Here is a 20365-nt window from a genome sequence, read left to right on the forward strand (position 1 = left end):
CATACAGCCAGCAAAAAGCAGACACTACAAATCTAAAGTTTAAAAGATGCACGCTTAACTGTTTAGCTGTCAGCTTATGATTTGAATCCAGAAGAAAGTAGTTCCTCATACAAAAGGGTTTTTGAGACTCTCTATGTTTGATTTTGTTGTTATATACACAATTATGCCGTCAAACTGTTGTATAAATGCAATATCATACTCATAGCAGTGCGGATATGGCATTGGCAGCTAAGGCAACGCACACCTCCCACCAGTGCCGATAGAAGCAATTTAATAATAACTTTCTGTTAAAACAGCTTTCATAACAGTATTTATTAATAATTGGCTCCTTTTTTTATTATTTGAAGCTATAAAAATTAAAAATGTAAAATGGGAAATATGTTGGGACCATTGTTTCTGCTTACATCCCTCAAAATGGTCTATATATATATTTATTTATAAATATAAATATTTAAAAATGTTGGTTCATTCATACATAAGAGAATATAAATTTTCTTTGTATAAGTGTTCACCTGGTCCTGTCAGGGACTCTCACCTCTTTCAGACGCTCCATGTCTTTGAGGTAGAATCCAATGTAGAAAAGGCTGAGATAAGAATTTACAAACTGAAACTGAGAAAGAGAGCGAATAAGTAAAGTGTATTTTCACAACAATTATAAAAAATGGCTGGTCATTTGTAACATTTTTGAGCTAAAAAATTAATTTGACAAAATTTATATAAATATTTGTTCACAAAAACCATGAGAACTTACAAGAACCATTTTGATGATGAGATTTTTCTCATAGGCACTCTGAAGTCTGTAGTTTTCTGTGGGAAGCAGAAGAGTCAGTCATTAGTATTCACCTCACAGAGGCCAAACAACTAGCCAGTGTTTAGCTTCTTTCTCTTCCTCACTCCTCTGTTTAGCTTCTGGGGGTCTAAATTCTGAAAATCCAGACCACTATCAAATTCAGCTGTCTTACTTTCTAACTTTTTAACTGTTAAACAATAATATTCAACTTCATTCATTCATTTTCTTGTCGGCTTAGTCCCTTTATTAATCTGGGGTCGCCACAGCGGAATGAACCGCCAACTTATCCAGCAAGTTTTTTACGCAGCGGATGCCCTTCCAGCCGCAACCCATCTCTGGGAAACATCCACACACACATTCACACACACACACTCCTACACTACGGACAATTTAGCCTTAATATTGAACTTAATAATTACTATTAATTCTTAACTGTACACATTGCGATATTATAATATTACTTGGAATTAGACCACACTGTATATACTGTATCTGTTTGCCCCTCTCAGATTGGGGAACCCCTGCTATAGGTTACTGTAAGGAAAGGAGAGGGTGAATATAAACTTCAGTGCTGAACATACTGTGACTCACCCATGTCATTTAGCCAGCAGGCGATCTTTCTGTACACCTCATCACACGCCGTCACAGTGATGGCCAACATGATTTTAGGGATGAATCTTGCTACTCGTGGAAGCTCCTTAATCCCCATCACGAATTCCTGCCAAACATCTCTTCATATCAGATCACATTTTACATTACTACTTTCTAAATGTTTGCACTCACTAATATGTAAACTGATATATTATGATGAAATATCATATGAATCATATATTGTTTAGATTATTATGATCATCTTTTTCACCTGCAAGGACCACTTGCATTGTGACCTCTAGTATTTTCTTGCTTAATAATCCAGACATGAAGCAAAGGGGTCTTGTTTCACCTTACAGCAGGTTTGGACTGCTGCTTGCCATATATGTAAATAATTTATATGCAATTTGAGTTGGTCTAAGCTGTAAAATACTATTAGCTCATTAACAGTATCAAATATCTGCATAAGCGGTCGTATAACACTATTAATTAGGACATTAAGACTTCATTATCAACAAAAAAACAACCTCAGAAAAAAAAAAAGATCAGTCTGAATAAAGCCTTTTAGAGTATAGTTTAATGAGGGCAAAGAGCTTAGAATCACCAAGAGGCGAAACTCTAGTGTGATTTGGGTAACAGCCACAAGATGGCGCGGCGGCCATTTTGGAATGAAAATTCCAATAGAACAACAGCATATTATAAGTGTAAAATAAACTATTAAAAGTGCGGATGATTGTGATAGTAAGTGTTGTATTGTCGTCTGTCAGATTGTATCTCAGCTTTAATGCGCTTTTTAAAAAAATAAACAAAAAACTAAGCAGCTGCTTGCCATCGCGACAGCAATAAGATCCAATGGACAGCCGATCGCTTTCACTCCAAAATGGCGGAATCTGGGGCTTTTGCTGGCCGCTGCTGTTGCAATGGAACGTTCTATTGAGTGTCGCCTCTTGGTCATTCTAAGCTCTTTGATGAAGGTGGTTAATATAGAATGTTTCAATGGGCATTTTTAAAAATCAGCCTAACAATAGAAAGTTACAACATGTTGTAAAATATGTATACTAACGTATTAGACTACTTTAAGACTTGTATATGTCACCTTATCTCCTACATATATATCTGGTCATCATTCCTTTAAAGTGGTCATGAACTGAAAAGTCAAGTTTTACTTGAGCTTTTGATATATGAGAGGTCAATGTACTAAAAGAATATCCTGTATATTTCAGACCTCATGCCTCATTGTTACTGAAACAGCTTTTACTGACACCAGGTCGAGAAAATGCAAGATCCTTTCAGATTTACCAATCTATGATGTCACAAGAAATTAAAACACCACTTCCACCAAGAACAGCAATTATTTTGTAACTCCGCCCACTAAAAGTACTCTGTGTCTGATCAAGCGTACTATTCAGACACATGATCTAACTAGGACACAACATCATAAGATGTTAATATTAGGTTAGATTTAGGTCGTGATGACCAAAAGGCGACCAAAGTTCAATGTCTAGCCAGCGTCCAAGGACAACATTATTTTGATGTCAAATAACATTGATATTTATTCAGGTCAGGTATGGCAACCAAAATCCAACGTCTGGTAGCATTTACACCACATCAAGCTGTAAGATCATTAGACGTTGATGTTTGGTTGTTTTTAGGTTGCGTTGGAAAATTATCAAAATTGTTGGGTTCTGATGGAATATGACCAGCTAAAACCAGCTTGACCAGCCTGGCCAGGCTGGGAGCCCAGCCAAAACCAGTCATGCCCAGCTTAAACCAGTCTGGTCAAGCTGGTTTTAGCTGGATTTAGCTGGTAATTTTCCAGCCTGACCAGCTAAGATCAGGCTGGAAATTGCTGGCAACCAGCCTGGAAATGGGCAAAACCCCTCTAAAACCAGGCTGGTCAACCAGCTAAAACCAGCCAACCAGCCTAAGCTGGATTTTTCAGCAGGGAGTGCATGACCACTTTTATATTGGACCTTTTTTCAGTGCTGTGTTTTTTAAAAATCTTTTTGAGTACAAATATTCTATGTAGTCTCTAAATTAATACAAAGTAATGAAATCTGCATGCACAATAATCAGGAATATGTGAGAGCGTGTAACTTACCTGAAGCTCAAAGCAGACGAGCATGGCCAGAAATACAAAGCAAAGGCATAAAATACAGACAGGAAAGCTGACCAGCCACCTGAACACTCTCCTCCTCCACGGTGGGTAATAAAACTCTTCACAGCCCGTCACTGGACTGCACCTCTTCACACCCTGACCCAGAGGCAAAAGAAAGATGGAAATGGTTTTAAGAGAAGTTTAAATGACGTGTTTCAGATGTATCGTCCACCTTCCCCTCACCCTGAACTGAGGTCTGGGCTCTTCCAGTGACTCTGCAGGGGTGTTCAGCGTTCCCCACTTATACGCCAGCTCTGCTCCTCTGCGTTTCCAGCGCTCCAGGAACAACGTGGCCCACACCACATTAAAGAGAGCAAACACCACACAACAGATATCCCTGCTGGTCTGAAAGGATTACATGAAAAATCAAGCACGGGACATGAACAATAGTAGACTCTAATATGAAGATATCATTCCATAAATTATTAAATGATTGATTCACCCAAAATTAAAGTTCGGTTATTCAATACTCACCCTCATGTTGTTCCAATCCCGAGACCTTCATTTAGTTTCAGAACACAAATTAAGATATTTTACAACACCAAATAAGATAAAGTTGGGATAGTAATAAAAAGTATACAGAATAAAAATACAAGTAGTGATTTTTACCTCATGATTTGTATGGTTTTTTTTGGGGTTTTTTTTTTTCGAAATAAACATGTATTAACAATTTTGGTTCTTGCAACCCAAGAAATACTTGAAATACTGATTCATCTGACCACAGTACATAATACCCGTCAACACTGGGATGTAAAAATAAGGAATAAATAAAATATTTTATCCTTATTTAAAACTTGGCAAATGAGGGCGAGGCAGTGGCGCAGTAGATAGTGCTGGCAAGAAGGTTGCTGGTTCGAACCTCGGCTCAGTTGGCGTTTCTGTGTGGAGTTTGCATGTTCTCCCTGCGTTCGGGTGGGTTTCCTCCGGGTGCTCCAGTTTCCCCCACAGTCCAAAGACATGTGGTACAGGTGAATTGGGTAGGCTAAATTGACCGTACCCTAGTAGCAAAGAATTCTGGCCCAGATTGGGCATAAAGCTGGGACATCAGGCATTCATCCGGCACTGGCATACAGCATGTGGGCCAACCATGGCCTGGGTTTGGCAGAGGTGGCACCGTCTATAATGCGGCACACAAGATTTGGGCCAGATGTAAAATGTAGTATTTGGCCCAGATTTTAAAAATTGATTGTGGGCCATGTGAGTTTGGCCAGTCTTGACCCACATTTAAAATACATGAAAATATTTTTTGATTAAATAAATCAATTCTACCAATCAGGTCACTGAGAAAAAACAAGGCCCATAGTGTGCCTAAAGCACAACGCTTCATAGGTTTATTAATTTCATTGCAATCGTGACACACCAATCTTTCTGGCCCAGTTCAGGCCCAGTTATGAGTTATTAACTTGGCTGAGACATGGCCCAGATATGGTCTGTGTTTGGCCCTTGTCTGGAAGCCAGATTTGGTCCAGTCATGTACCGTAATTCACAGCGGCATGTGGGCCAAGCAAAACCTGATTGTGTGGGCCAGAGCTGGGCCAGAGAAATTTTGCTATGTGGGTAGTGTATGAGTGTGGGTGTGAATGTGAGTGTGGATGTTTCCCAGAGATGGGTTGCAGCTGGAAGGGCATCCGCTGCGTAAAAACTTGCTGGATAAGTTGGCGGTTCATTTCCCGGATTAATAAAGGGACCGACAAGAAAATGAATGAATGAATGAATGAACTTGGCAAATGATAATAATTGATATACTGTTTATCTGGGAATGAAGTTTGAAGTGTGAACATAGATAGTCATTGTGTAGTTATTCATGGATAAAAAAATGAAAATGAGAGTGGCTGTGTGACTAATGACGCATTGTGATTGACTATGGGATAAAATCGTGGAAGTGAGAGGAATGTGTTACACACTGAGGAAGGCATTGTGCCGAAACGTTTGTGTCTTTAAATCACCCGAAGAATGTAAGACGAAAAAATAAAAACAGTACGAAGCAATTACTTGATAAGTGTGAATCATTACCTTTTAGAATAATAACATTGACAAGATGGACACACCGAAGAAGTTTCCTAAAAACCGCAAGCGCGCAGGGCAAACTTCAGTAACTAAACTCATTTAAAACAAAATAAAAAAAACACACCAAGATCGACATGTTTAGATATTAGTATTATTATTATTATTATGTGTATATGTCTGTTCAAATACACACAGCAAACGGTTTGGGAAACAGCGTCTATTTATCACTATCTGACAGTGTCGCATCGCTACATACTGACTGACTGACTGACTGTTTTGAGGATTGCATAGGAGGAGCAACTGCGCTTGGAAAGGAAAGGGAATCCTGCCGTTTTTAGATTGAATTCAAAGTGTTTTCATGCCTACATAAAATGATCACACAGAACAGATTCACATTAAAGAGCAAGGGGTGCCCCCTGGTGGTTCGGTGGTGTGGGTTGCATAAAGGGAGGATCGGCTCTTTAATGTTTATTGCCACCCTTCATAAAAAGATTAAAAATACGAGAGAAATACAGGAAAGTAACTCCACAGGATGATAGCAGGATACAATTGTAAAATACAAGAGAATCCCGGGAAAAACGGGAGGGTTGACAAGTACGCAGTACATGTTTCCACTGTGTGATGGTCCATCCCAGATGGCTCAGAGCCCAGAGAAGTCGACGACACTTCTGGACACTGTTAACATAGGGCTTCCTTTTGGCATAAAACACAACTGGCATTTGTGTATGTAACTACGTATTGTGGTACTTGACAGGTTTGCCAAAGTGGTCCTGAGCCCATGTGTTGATATCGCTTATAGGTAAATGAGGATTCTTGAGGGATCAGAGATCACTGTTGTTTAGCTTAGACTTGCGTCCTTGTCCTTTTAAAATTCCTAAAATCACTACTTGCTTTTTTTATTTGCGTTTTCCATACTGTCCCAACTTTTCTGCTTTTGGGTTGTAGATTAAATCTGAGATGTCTCTGATCCCTCCAAGGGATGGTTCATATATGTTCAAAGTGCAAAAAAGTAACCAAAAACTTCGTCAAACTTTCCATGTAACTTCAGTCGATTAAATGTAATCATACAAAGCTTCAAAAGCACTGAAAACGCATACACAAAAACATAAAATGGCTTTGTTCACCAATGTCTTCTACATCAGGTCAGGGTGCACATTTACTACAAACAATATAATGATTGCATGTTGATCTGCTGGCCATAACAGCAAATACATTGTATTACCCTTAGTAAACATGTGCACCCTGATGTGGGAAATAAGATTGTTGGTGCACAAAAGTGTTTTTGGAGCTTTGTATGATTACAGTTGAACCACTGAAGTACAACATATTGCTCTTCACCTTATTCTCAGCTGACGAGTGGGCGCTGTCATTTGAATCTTTTTGTCTCGCGACTTCCGGTCACATTCACTTCCATTCATTTTTTGACGTTAACAACTGCTCGTTACGCTGCTTGATGTTGCAATTTAATATTTTCTTATTATATTATGCTACTTGGTCTGTATAGTCATGCAAACATTTGTTTGTTGAGCAAGTAGTTTGGCCATTTTCTGCCGTTTATTATTCCTTGTCATTTCTCCCATAGGCGACTGAATCGGAAGTTCTAAGACAATCGCGAAAACAGGCGCACTTCCGCATTTTAGAATAAGGTCAATAAGAATCAGCAGCACAACATGCAATTGTCGTATATTATGTAGTAAAAATGCACCTTGATCTGATGTGGAAGGCATTGGTAAACAAAGTTGTTTTTCGAAGTTTTTTTTTGTGCTCAGCAGTGTTCTTGGAGCTTTGTTTGATTCCAGATGAACCACAGAAGTAAAACCGAATGTTTTGACAATGTTTTTGGTTGCTTTTCTGGACTTCTGAATGTCAAGACTTTCTGTTTATTAGGGCTGTGCGATATGGGCAAAAGAAACCAATCACGATTTTCTTGAATGATATTGCGGTTTCGGTTTTAGTCCCGATTTTGACACACACAGACGTTTTACGGTATGAATCTAAAACATATTTCCAAAGGAAAACAATTCGATTAATTAATCTGTATAAAAAAAACCTGAAACATGTCTCTAAAACAGACATAAGACAAGAAATAACCCTGTACAAGTTTAAGAAATTGTCTCTAGAGCAGACTTATGGCAAAACAAATAAATACGCTAAGTGTGTTTGTAAACTCAAGTAAGGCTACGATGTTCTGCTTGACCACATATCAGAAGTAGTTGCGTGAACTTTTCAACATGTCCACAGACAAAAATCATGCTGTAAGGCAATTTGGAAATCATGCATGTTTAAATCACCATTTTGATATGATTTTAATTAATCACACAACCCTACTGTCTATGGAGGATGAGGGAGCTCTCGAATTTCATCTAAAATATCTTAATTTGTGCTCTGAAAATGAATGAAGGTCTCAGAGGATTGGAACGACATGAGGATGAGTAATTAAAAACTCGAAACTCCAATATGATAGCATATAAATTACATTTTATGGCATTTTATAGTTTACTGATCCAGTACCTGGTCTGATTCTGTAAGCATCCACAATACAAAGCCAATAACGGCTGGATACAACATGGAAGTAGTGTAGAAACCCAACCAAGCGAAGTACATGGCGATCTTCACTCCAAAATAATCACAAATATCATCTGACAGAGAAAAAAAAAAGAACACACAGACTCAGAACCCAAGTTGGGCTGCCCTTCAGCCACTAATCAATAAAGCTGGTAATGAAAGTAATCAACAATGATTAGTTTACTGATTAAGGTAAACACTATACAAGATAACAGGTGTGGCAGAGCAACAAGATGCAAAATCAATCAAAATTCAAAGCCAATAATAAAGAGCATGTGGGCGGGCTACCTCTCTTCAATTCAATTCAATTCAATTCAATTCAATTCAATTCAATTCAATTTAAGTTTATTTGTGTAGCATTTTTTATAATAATTATTGTTTCAAAGCAGCTTTACAAAAGGTGCACATTGCTGCATTACAATTAAATTAAGTTAAAGTTATAATCAAATATAAGTTATTATATACAGACATAGTTAACCTGCAATCTTAAAGCAGATAGGTGTTGTCTATGTGTAAATGTTTAATGAAGTGTATTTGTGTATTAATGCATCAACTCTGGTTAAGACATAGGGCCCTATCATACACCTGGCGCAAGGCGTGGCGCAATAGTCTTTTGCTAGTTTCAGCTTGGCGCAAGAGTCGTTTTGAGGCGTTGCGCTACGCTGTTTAAATAGCAAATGCATTAGCGCTCATTTGTGCGCCCATAGGCGTTCTGGTCTAAAAATGAAGGCGTTCTGAGGCGGACCGCTGGCGCGTTGCTATTTTGAGAAACTAAAATAGATTTTTCATTAGACCAAAACTAACCCGGTCTAAACTCCGGCGCAGAGTTGCGCCTCGCTTACACACTGCTTAATACGCAAAAGAGAGCAATAGGCAAATATCTTTACATATGAAAAAATTTTAAAATTAAGGATATATATAGGATATAATAAGAATAGATATAGAATATAAATATAAAGGATTAAAATATTACAAAACATATTATTTTCTAGCCTACATAAATATGAAAAATCACTGATTTTTGAGCACACTTTGTTATTGTTGTTCATTTATTCGTTTGCTGGAAATTAGAACTGAATTTAGAAATAGTTTTGAAACGAATATTTGTGCTTAACAAACGCAATTAATTATTTATAGACTTGATGGCTGTGCGTAAAGGTTTCCCTATCCAAGAGCGAAAGTGAAAGTAGATCCATTATCTCTCATTCTCACGCAGTAGATGCTCTGTTTAACAGTTTTCTGTTAAAAAACTGTGAACTGTTTGCTTGTGAAATGCTCATTTTTTCCACTTAGACTTACTTTGCGTCCTGTAAATAGCGAATTTGCTCTTGGCGTGACGCAGCTGGCTCTTAAAGGGAATATGAGATGAGACTCTGATTGGTTTATTCTCAAAACACACCTATAACTCATTAAGAAAATAAACTCAACCCTTTTAGACCATGTGCCACGGCGCAAAGCAGATTTTCCCGTCCGTAAATTAGCAAAAATGCGCCCTGAAAGCGTTTGCGCCCTGCGCTTTGCGCTCTGCGCATGGACCGTCAAAATAGAACCCATAGTGTTAAGCTGCTTTAAGCACTTTTTTTCAGAAAGACCAGCAAATAGTAATGCTGATATTAAAAAAACCATTGACCCATTAAAAACTACTAACCCAGAGGCTGTTTTTCACACACAGCCTGCACCCATGACTTCATCAGCTGCCCCAGAATCCTCTGCTCGTGAAGCGGGAAGACTTGCTGGATCACACCTCGCGCCCTCAGCTCAGGAACTGGAACATACACACACAGTGCACGCTCACTAACACACACACACAACATGAACAGGTATTCAAAACTCCGGTAAAAAACTCTCCCTCGTAGAAACCTTTCACTACATCTGATACATGAGGATGAGTGACATATACATACATACAGGCCACGGGTACAGACCAGGCACACACTTCTCAGGGCTTTCAGGAAATCTAAAGAGAGGAACTCACTGATTGGTTGCCCTTCCAGGAAGTGAATGTTGTGAAGGGCCTCCCCGTGTTTTGCTCTGAGATTGTCCAGCCAGTATTTGATTATGCTTTGCCGCTCCTGTGATATGGAAAACACTGCGCATTAATCTGTAACACTGCTCGCATGAAATAAATTCATTTCAGAGTCAGAAAAGCATTGGTTAAATAAAACAGCTCTACTGACAAACTCATATCTCAGTTTATAGCCTAAAGCAAGGGTTTACAGTTATGGGCTTACAATGAAAATCTAGGGGGCCTTTAAAGTGGACCTATCATGCACATTTTTAAAGGTTTTTACAATGTCTCTGATGTCTCTAGAGTGTGTATGTGAAGCTTCAGCTCAAAATGCAGCACAAATAATATTTTATAACTCTTTGAAACCGCCCCTTTAAGACTTTGATCTTAATTGTGTCATTTTGGTGGCTGTCGCTTTAAATTCAAATGAGATTGAGCTCTTTTCAAAAGAGGGCGGAGCTAAAAATGTGTGTGTCAGCATAGTGGCTGGTTAAAAAACAAGGCTGACGTCCTATGCTAATGAGGAGGAGATCATCTCTAATGGGCGGGGCTTACCCCCTCTGATGACACCAAGCGGCAACCTCACGCTCTCCCTCGTGAAGCAAATATGGAAGTAACTGAAACTGCAATTTATCAAAATTACGCTAGGCATGGCTCCGAAATAGAGCACATTTCTGTTGACCCTAATCTTAAAACGGCCAACTTTACAGCAGAAAAAAGGTGTTTACAGCCTGGTACAAAAAAAACTATTTCAGTGTGTATAGCTATTATTACACTTCACGACAAATGTGAGGGAGTGAATTTTTTTAGAACTCATCCGTTCCATTTATATTAAGTCTGCATAACTGATTGAGTGACAGCTAGGTCTCGTTAGTCGCCATCACATCACCTCATCTGATTCCGGCTGATTGGCTGCTGAGCTTGGCATATACGTTGTATTATTGTTGTGTTTAATGTGGCTTTATGCTGCGTTCACACCAGATGCGGAAAAAGCATCAAGTGATTTACATGTTAAGTCAATACAAAGGCATGAATAGACATCCTGTGGCGCGATATGTGTGAATGAGGCAGCGTGGATGATGTGATTCGCACGAATAAAGCGGCGCGAATTGAGCGTTTTGCACAATTGATACAATTGTGTATTGCATGCTTTGCGCAAACCGCTCAAATTCAAAAATCTGAACTTCAGTAGACATTTGTGCCTCGTTAACCAATCAGGAGCCTCCTTTTGTGGGGGCGTGATTATGATGTAGCGCCTGTGAGTACCGGGGGGAAAATCCTCCTGCCGACACCGACAACAGTTTATCAAACTGGGCTCGGCTCAGTCGGAAGCACCGCTGAAAGCTTCCATTCTCCAAGTATTGTTTCTGAAGGAGTTGATGAACTCACAGAGCTGGCTGCACCTCTGAAAGGATCTAGTGGACTCCACGATCTCTACGGCTCCAAACGTATCTACGCTGTTTTTCAGCCTTCACAAAGCACATAAACACGGTTATTCTTTTAATAAAATCCATGTTAACCATTTAACAAAGCTAGAGTCACCAGGCAGACAGAAGCCCTGCCCATGACGTGAATCCGTGTCTGTTGTGAAGTGAATTTGACGTACGAATGAAGCGAGTGAACTCAAAAAGTTCATGCGTCTATTTATAAGTGAATAGCGCGATTTATCTGTCTAGAGTGAACAAAGCATTACACAGTCAATTGCCTTTTGGGATTCATTCATTCATTCATTTTCTTGTCGGCTTAGTCCCTTTATTAATCTGGGGTCGCCACATCGGAATGAACCGCCAACTTATCCAGCAAGTTTTTACACAGTGGATGCCTGGGAAACATCCACACACACTACGAACAATTTAGCCCACCCAATTCACCTGTACCGCATGTCTTTGGACTGTGGGGGAAACTGGACCACCTGGTGGAAACCCAAGCGAAGGCAGGGAGAACATGCAAACTCCACACAGAAACACCAACTGAGCCGAGGTTCGAACCAGCGACCTTCTTGCTGTGAGGCGACAGCACTACCTACTGCGCCACTGCCTCGCCCCCTTTTGGGATCATTTCTTACAATTATCAGATAATATGGCATGCTGTGTGCACTTAATTGTGCTCACAAACCATTCAAGTTGCCTCCATTTTCAAGGTGAGTAAAGTTATATACTTATATAACATCTCTATAAATGTTTTCGTCTTATTTAAGATAATTTATTGATCATTCATTAATTTTCTGTTTGGCTTAGTCCCTTTATTAATCTGGGGTCGTCACAGCAGAATGAACCACCAACTTATCCAGCATATGTTTTATGCAGCGGATGCCCTTCCAGCTAGCCGGGCTTCCAGCTAACTCTATCAAACCTCTTCAGCTTCTTCAGAACGCAGCAGCACGAGTGGTCTTTAATGAACCTAAAAGAGCACATGTCACTCCGCTGCTCATACGTTTGCACTGGCTGCCAGTTGCTGCTCGCATCAAATTCAAAGCTCTGATGTTTGCTTACAAAGCGACTTCTGGCTTTGCTCCTTCTTATCTGCTCTCACTTCTGCAGATTTATGTGCCCTCCAGAAACTTGCGTTCTGTGAATGAATGTCGCCTCGTGGTTCCATCCCAAAGAGGGAAGAAATCACTTTCGCGAACTCTCGCGCTCAATCTGCCCAGTTGGTGGAATGAACTCACTAACTGCATCAGAACGGCAGAGTCACTCGCTGTCTTCAAGAAATGACTAAAAACTCAACTATTTAGTCTCCACTTTCCTTTCTAATCTGCAATTGCCTCTCTGGCTCCACTGCTAACTGTGTTAAAGAAAAAAATAAATAAATTACTAATGTTCTGCGTCTTACACTTTACATACCTGAAACTTGCCTACAGCACTTATTAATTGTTGCTCTTATAGTTGTGTAAATTGCTTCCTTGTCCTCATTTGTAAGTCGCTTTGGATAAAAGCGTCTGCTAAATGACTAAATGTAAATGTAAGCTGCAACCCATCTCTGGGAAACATCCATACACACTCATTCACAAACATTCACTACGGACGATTTAGCCTACCCAATTCACCAATACCACATGTTTTTGGACTGTGGGGGAAACCAGAGCACCAGGAGTAAACACACGTGAACACAGGGAGAACATGCAAACTCAACACAGAAATGCCAACTGACACAGCCGAGGCTCAGACTAGCGACCTTCCTGCTGTGAGGCGATCAATGCTACCCACTGCGCCACCGCGACGCCCATAATTTACTGATCATTGTTGCATATAAGCGAAGTCATAACATTTAAGCTTAGTGAAGGACCTGTGAGGTGAAGAAACAGAGTTCACTCTCGATGTTCTCGTAGATGTAATCTTCCTCACAGGAGAAACTGCGAGAGCCGCCGCCAAACTCCGGCTTCACAGCTTTCAGAAGTCCCATCTCCTCAGCCCCTCGCAAAAGACTAAACACAACACAAAACATACATCAGAGGCAGCCTCAGATTAAGGCTGATAAGCATACATATACGAAAAAGACAACATATATTACACTGAAAAAGATTATTCAGAAATGATTCCTTGGATTTACCCAATTTTTTTTACGTTAAGTGGCTGTAAACTATTTATTTGGGCTAAATTTAAACTAACAAATTAAGTAGAATTTTATTAAATTTAATTTGTTTGTTTAAACTCAACACAAATAAATGGCTTGCAACAGTTTTGCAGACATAATTTTTTTGAGTGTACAAAACAGCATATTTTTGTACACTATCATTGCAAAGTCTGAGGCCAGTATGATTGTGTTTTATGATATGATTGTTTTGTTTTTTTCAATAATTGTTAATTAATTATTTGTATGTTTTTGAGCATCAAATCAACATAGTAGTATTTCTGAAGAGTAATAGCTGCTAAAAACTTAGCTTTGCCACACAGGACTACATTATGCTTAATACAATTCAAATAGAAATCATTTTATTTAACTGTATTTCTCAATATTAATGTTTAGATGTACAATTGAAGTCAGAATTATTAGCCCCCCTGATTTATTAGACCCCCTGTTTATTTTTCCCCCAATTTCTGTTTACTGGAGAGCAGATATTTTCAACATATTTCTAAACATAACAGTTTTAATAACTCATTTCTAATAACTGATTTATTTTATCTTTGCCATGATGACTGTAAATAATATTTAACTAGATATTTTTAGTGACATTTAAAAGCTTAACTAGGTTAATTAGGTTAACTAGGCAGGTTAGGGTAATTAGGTAAGCTATTGTATATCGATGATTTGTTCTGTAGACTATCAGAAAAAAATATATAGCTCAAAGGGGCCTAAAAATAATTTTGTTCCTAAAATGGTGTTTAAAAAATTAAAAACTGCTTTTATTCTAGCCGAAATAAAACAAATAAGACTTTCTCCAGAAGAAAAAATATTAACAGACATACTATGGAAATTTCCTTGCTCTGTTAAACATCATTTGGGAAATATTTAAAAAACAAAACAAAACTCAAAGGGGGGCTAATAATTCTGACTTCAACTGTATCTTTAATCAGATGCATCTTGTGACAGACTTCTGCCCCCTGAGCTCCCATGAGGCCCTCGATTTCTTGTTTAGAGGCTCATTTTGGAACTTAACAATAAACATCAAACTAGCATTTGATTGCCTTTCATGTCTTATCCCAAGTCGGGTTGTAGGATAATTACATTAAAGGGAGAGGTCACCCAAAAATGACAATGCATTCACTATTTACTCAGCCTCAAGTGGTTTTGTATCACATTCTGTTGAACACAAAAAAGATATTTCAAAGAAAGCTGAAAACATGCAACCATTGACATGCAAAGTAAAACAAAGAAATACTATTGAAAGTCAGTGGTTGCATGTTTTCCGCATTTTTCTAAATATCTTCCACGGGTTTGGCTAGTTAATCTCAGATAGCTTGGAGTTAAAGGTAGAATTTTCATCTTTGGATGAACTCCCCCTTTAAAATGACCTCAAGTAAGCACACATAAAAGACAGATAAATCAGTGTCCCTCCAATCCCCTCTTACTTTTCATATGTGGCGGTGACAAAGAAGGCGTACATTCGGGTGTGTTTGTGATGCCGGATCTGGATAATGAGTTCTGGGATGCCGAGCCGTATGTGGTTCAGGAGCCAGAGCAGCGTGTGGTCATCTGTGGTGTCTGCATGGAGACCAATATAAACACCTTTGTCTTTGAGGTAAAGACTAACACACATTATTCATACTTTCAGATACACTCGTGAAAAATGCAGCAAAAAATCATCCTGAACTTACATATATTGCTTCAGGCTGCTTTCAACCAGCATCCTATCTAGCAATTTAAGGTTTTAAAAAAGGTTTCCTTACACCGTTTCCTAACTACACGCACTGCAGCACTTCTGTCATCAATTACACTATACACACATACTGTATGTGATGAAAGTGATGTCCAGAGGGGACACCGCACAATATTTGACTCTACAAGTTTAATTAAAATATCAAAACATGAGCAGCAGGTTATAGTGAGAGGATACAACACTAAACTTGGTTAAGGTATTTTTTAACAAAAAAGAAACAGCTATCACAGAATATGGGTTTTATTTTACTATTAAACATTATAGAGAATAAAACATACACAGAAATCAAAGTTTCCATGAGTGTGCTTTAAATAAATGATGAAGATTATTTTCCAAGATTGGAAGTAATAATTGATGGCAATCTGTTTCTTTAAAGGGATAGTTCACCCAAATATTCAAATTCAACATTTACCAGACCAGGCTCATTTTAAAAACACATCCCATATACATTTCTGAAGATCGCCAAATACATCCCAGGAGCTACATTCATTCATTCATTCCTTTTCTTGTCAGCTTAGTCCCTTTATTAACCACAGCGGAATGAACCGCCAACTTATCCAGCAAGTTTATATGCAGCGGATGCCCTTCCAGCCACAACCCATCTCTGGCAAACATTCACACACACACTCATACACTATGGACAATTTAGCCTACAAAATTCACCTGTACCGCATGTCTTTGGACTGTGGGGGAAACCGGAGCACCCGGAGGAAACCCACCTGAATGCAGGGAGACCATGCAAACTCCACACAGATACGCCAACTGAGCCGAGGTTCGAACCAGCGACCCAGCGACGTTCTTGCTGTTAGGCGACAGCACTACCTACTGCGTCGCCAAATGCAATTCAATTTATTCGCACGTCAAATTAGATTCATTTGTGTGTAAACTTTTCTTCATTTGCACGTCAAATTCGATTTATTCGTGCGTCAAAATCAATTTATTTTTTATGTTAAATTCGTTTTATTCGCGCATCAAATTAGCTTTATTCACTTGTCAAATTCGCTTCATTCATGCATCAAATTTGCTTCATTTGTGCGTCAAATTCAATTTGTTCACATGTCTGCTTCATTTGTGCGTCAAATACGCTTCATTCATGCATTAAATTCGCTACATTTGCGTGTCAAATTTGCCTCATCCGCGTGTCAAAAATCTCTTAATTTTGCAGGTCAAATTCGCTTCATTCGCACGTCAAATTCGCTTCGTTTGGCCGTCAAATTCGCTTAATTTGCGCGTCAAATTCAACTCAAGTTCAAGTTGCTTTATTGGCATGACATTAAGTACAGTATTGCCGAAGCACTTCAAATATGAAATATATTAAAACCATTGAAAAATTTATAGTAATACAGAAAAGATATAATGACACAAAAAACAATACATTTGATAAATATAATAATAATAGTAGTAAAAAGTTAAAATTATTTAAATAAGATACACAAATTTACATTAACCATTTCTTATGGTGTGTAGGGTGTATACACATTTTGTAGCTAGTCTAAATGTCAATTCGTCCTCTCCGAGTGTATGGTAAAGTTTTTCTGAGTCATTTAAATTAAAAAATGAACTGATCAATGTTTCAAATTGGGGGAAAAATATTTCTCTAGTTGTGGTATATTTTCAACTCATTTGCACGTCAAATTCAAATAATTTGCGCATTAAATTAGCTTCATTCGACCGTTAAATGTACATCACAATAGACGTGGATTCGTTGAAAAATAAAAGAATCAAATAAGCAAAACAAAAGTTGCACACACATATATTCGCATTTTCGGTCACGTTTGATCTGAACTGTGGGTTGTGATTCATATGAATCACAGATCAACTGTGATCCGTTACACACCAAGCAAATACGGACGCAAAATAGTGCTGAAAGCTACTGATAGATAAATGATATTTTCTATTTTATCTATAGTAAAACATACACATATTTGCACAAGCGCATGCTTAGGGAACAAAACAAAGAGAGAAAGAAACATCCAAGGTACCTGGAAACGTCATAAGGACATCACAGTTCTCTGTAGGCACCGTCTTCATCCAGGATTTATGGGACATGATGTGTCTCCCGGCCTGCAGCAGCCGCTTTCCAAATAGCTTATCTGCGAAACACAACAAGAAGACAGAAAAGAAGCAAACGTCAGTCACTCTGCAATGTTGCTATGTACAAACAGACTCACTGCAAGCCGTCCATTCTCCCCCTCGTTCACAGAGCCAAGTTTAAATGTCACCGTCATTCCCCTTGAAACATGAGAAGAGGACACATAACAGAATGCACCAGCCCTCACAGAAGAGAGGACAGTGGCTTGATATGAACAATATGAGACCCTTACAATGTGTGGGACTGGGGTTTGAGCTCGGTAATCTAACATTTAGTCATTTAGCAGATGCTTTTGACCAAAGCAACTTACAATCGAAGAGGCATTCAGTGATTCAATAAGGAAAGAGAAGGGGGGGGTTAGACAGAGAACAGTGTTTTTACAGGTAGTTTGTCAAGCCCACTCCCCTGTGTGAAACACTTTTTTTTTTTTTTTAAAGATTTGGAGTGATTGTAATGCTGTGTTCACACCAGATGCAGAAAAGACGAGGGAACATTTTGAGTTTACTTGCTTCGTTCACACGTCAAATTCGCTTTCATCGCTCATCAATTTCGATTCATTCATGCATCAAATTTGCTTCATTTGCGTGCCAAACTCACTACATTCGCGTGCCAAACTCACTTTATTCGCACGTCAAACTCACTTCATTCACGTGCCAAAATCACTTTATTCGCATGTCAAACTCTCTTCATTCGCAAGTCAAACTCGTTTCATTTGCGTGTCATATTTGAAGTATTTGTTCGTGATTTTCGATTCATTTGCACCTCAAATTCGCTTCATTCGCTCGTCAAATTCGCTTCATTTGCACGACAAATTTGCTTCGTTCGCGCATAAAATTCGCTTCATAGTCGGTGCCAATAGCCTAGTGGTTAAGTGCGCCGACATATAGCACCATGGTGCTCACGGCGACATGAGTTCGATTCCCGGCTCGAGGTCCCATGCCGACCCTTCCCCTCTCTCTGGTCCTAATACTTTCCCGTCTGTCCTCCACTATCCTATACCAATAAAAGCTGAAAAGCCCCTAAAAAAAACACAAATAAAAATATAATCTTTAAAAAAATAAAATAAAATAAAAATATATAAAATAAAATTCGCTTCATGTGCCTGTCAAATTTGCTTCATTCACGCATCAAATTCGCTTAAATCACCAAAATCGTTTTATTTGCACGTCAAATTGGCTTCATTTGTTTGCCAAACTCGATTCATTCGCGGGTCAAACTCGCTTCATTCGCGCATCAAACTCAATTCAATTAATTTGCGCGTCAAATTCGATTCATTTGCACCACAAATTCCCTTTATTCGCACATCAAATTTGCTTCATTCGCGCATGTAATTTGCTTCACTGGAGTGACAGATTCGCTAAATTTGCGCATAAAACTCGATTAATTCGCAAATCAAATTCGATACATTTGCACATCCAATTTAATTCATTCACACGTCAAATTCGCTTCAAGCTGCGGTCACACTGGGTTTTTCCTCCCATAGACTTCCATTTATACGCACGCGAATGCGTCAGACCGGAAACGCGGTGTCATGCGTCAAGTTTTGCAGGTTGCTGAGGTGCAAAGTTCAAGCTTGGTGACCTGCGAAATCGCATCACTTGACTGCGCGAGACCAATCGAAGATCAAAACATGACCTCTCTGGACAGAAATTTAAAACATGGAGTAATCGCTCGCTTATTTTAATGTCTAATAATCTTTTTTATTCCCGCCTCTTTTCGCAGCAATGTACGACAGAATTTCGCACACACAAACTCTAGTGTAACCAACCGCAGCTTCATTCGCGTGCCAAATTCGCTTCATTCATGATTCGACACGATTCATTCGCTCATCAAGTCTGCTTCATTAGCGTGTTAAATTTGATTTTTTCGTACGTCAAATTCACTTCCTTTGCATGCCAAATTCGAATCATTCAAACATCAAATTTGATTTACTTGCACATCAAATTCGATTCCGATACATTAGAAAGTGGTTAGCACTGTTGCCTCAGAGCAAGAAGGTTGCTGGTTCGAGCCTTAGCTGAGTCAGTTGGCATTTCTGTGTTCTGAGTTTGTATGTTCTCCCCGTGTTCATGTGTGTTTCCTCCAGGTGCTTCGGTTTCCCCCACAGTCCAAAAAGCTGAATTGGGTAAGCTAAATTGGTCTTCAAGAGTTCACACTTAGCTGATAAGCAATAAAGCGTAATTGGCATGCTGTCTCAGAAGAGAGCCCTGAGCTCGTAATACCCTCAAGCTCAGGGCTCCCTCCCGTGAGAAGGGCGAGAGGGGAGTTCGAGCTCAGGTAGGTCTCGAGAACTCCCCTGCTTGTCGCCATGTGAGAAGTGTAAACTAAGTTTGTCTTGGGTGATAATTTGGTTTAGTCGATTGGCTATGGTGTATGTTTTTGGACGGTGGGAGGAAACCGGGGAACCCGGGGGAAACCCATGCGAACAGGGGGAGAACATGGAAACTCTGCACAGAAATGCCAACCGGCCCGATAGGAGGTTGGACAAGCGGTGTTCTTGCTGTGAGGCAACAGTGCTAGCCACTGGGCCACCGTGTCGCCCAATTGAAAAAAAGCGTGGGAAGTAGGGGGGGAAACTTCAAGACGAAGATAACTGGAGTGAAAAACTCTGGTTATTTATAATGCTTCCGTAATCATTTTTTAAATAATTAAAATAATTTTTATTATTATTAATATTATTATATCAGTGTAATACGTGAAAAACATTTTAAATACAATTTTCTAGTATTTTCTAGCATGCCAATAGTGGTCTGGACACCTGTGGTCTGGTCAATCATCGGTCAGCACTCGCTAGCTCAATTTCTCAGAACTTTCAAAGCTTTATTTTTACCCAGTGT

The 20365-nt window shown here is 39.1% G+C and overlaps 2 protein-coding genes across 6 annotated transcripts in view; one reads left to right on the plus strand and one right to left on the minus strand.

Annotated features, from left to right (window-relative positions):
- The window catches only part of ranbp3a (RAN binding protein 3a), a 1280039-nt gene that overhangs the window by 70468 nt on the left and 1189206 nt on the right, over positions 1 to 20365 (plus strand). The window lies entirely within an intron of this gene.
- ano8b (anoctamin 8b) overlaps positions 1 to 20365 on the minus strand; it is a 43111-nt gene that overhangs the window by 10833 nt on the left and 11913 nt on the right. The window contains exons 9-19 of the mRNA XM_087273134.1: positions 17419 to 17529; positions 15129 to 15261; positions 13405 to 13543; positions 10087 to 10183; positions 9760 to 9876; positions 8058 to 8185; positions 3723 to 3884; positions 3483 to 3635; positions 1382 to 1508; positions 752 to 807; positions 536 to 610 (exon numbers count right to left, since the gene is read on the minus strand). Coding sequence (XP_087129260.1) covers positions 536 to 610; positions 752 to 807; positions 1382 to 1508; positions 3483 to 3635; positions 3723 to 3884; positions 8058 to 8185; positions 9760 to 9876; positions 10087 to 10183; positions 13405 to 13543; positions 15129 to 15261; positions 17419 to 17529 — 1298 coding nt within the window. The remainder of the gene's footprint in view (positions 1 to 535; positions 611 to 751; positions 808 to 1381; positions 1509 to 3482; positions 3636 to 3722; positions 3885 to 8057; positions 8186 to 9759; positions 9877 to 10086; positions 10184 to 13404; positions 13544 to 15128; positions 15262 to 17418; positions 17530 to 20365) is intronic.

The sequence above is a fragment of the Danio rerio genome, chromosome 11 (assembly GCF_052040795.2).
Source record: "Danio rerio strain M-AB ecotype USA chromosome 11, GRCz13ab, whole genome shotgun sequence".
Taxonomy (NCBI): domain Eukaryota; kingdom Metazoa; phylum Chordata; class Actinopteri; order Cypriniformes; family Danionidae; genus Danio; species Danio rerio.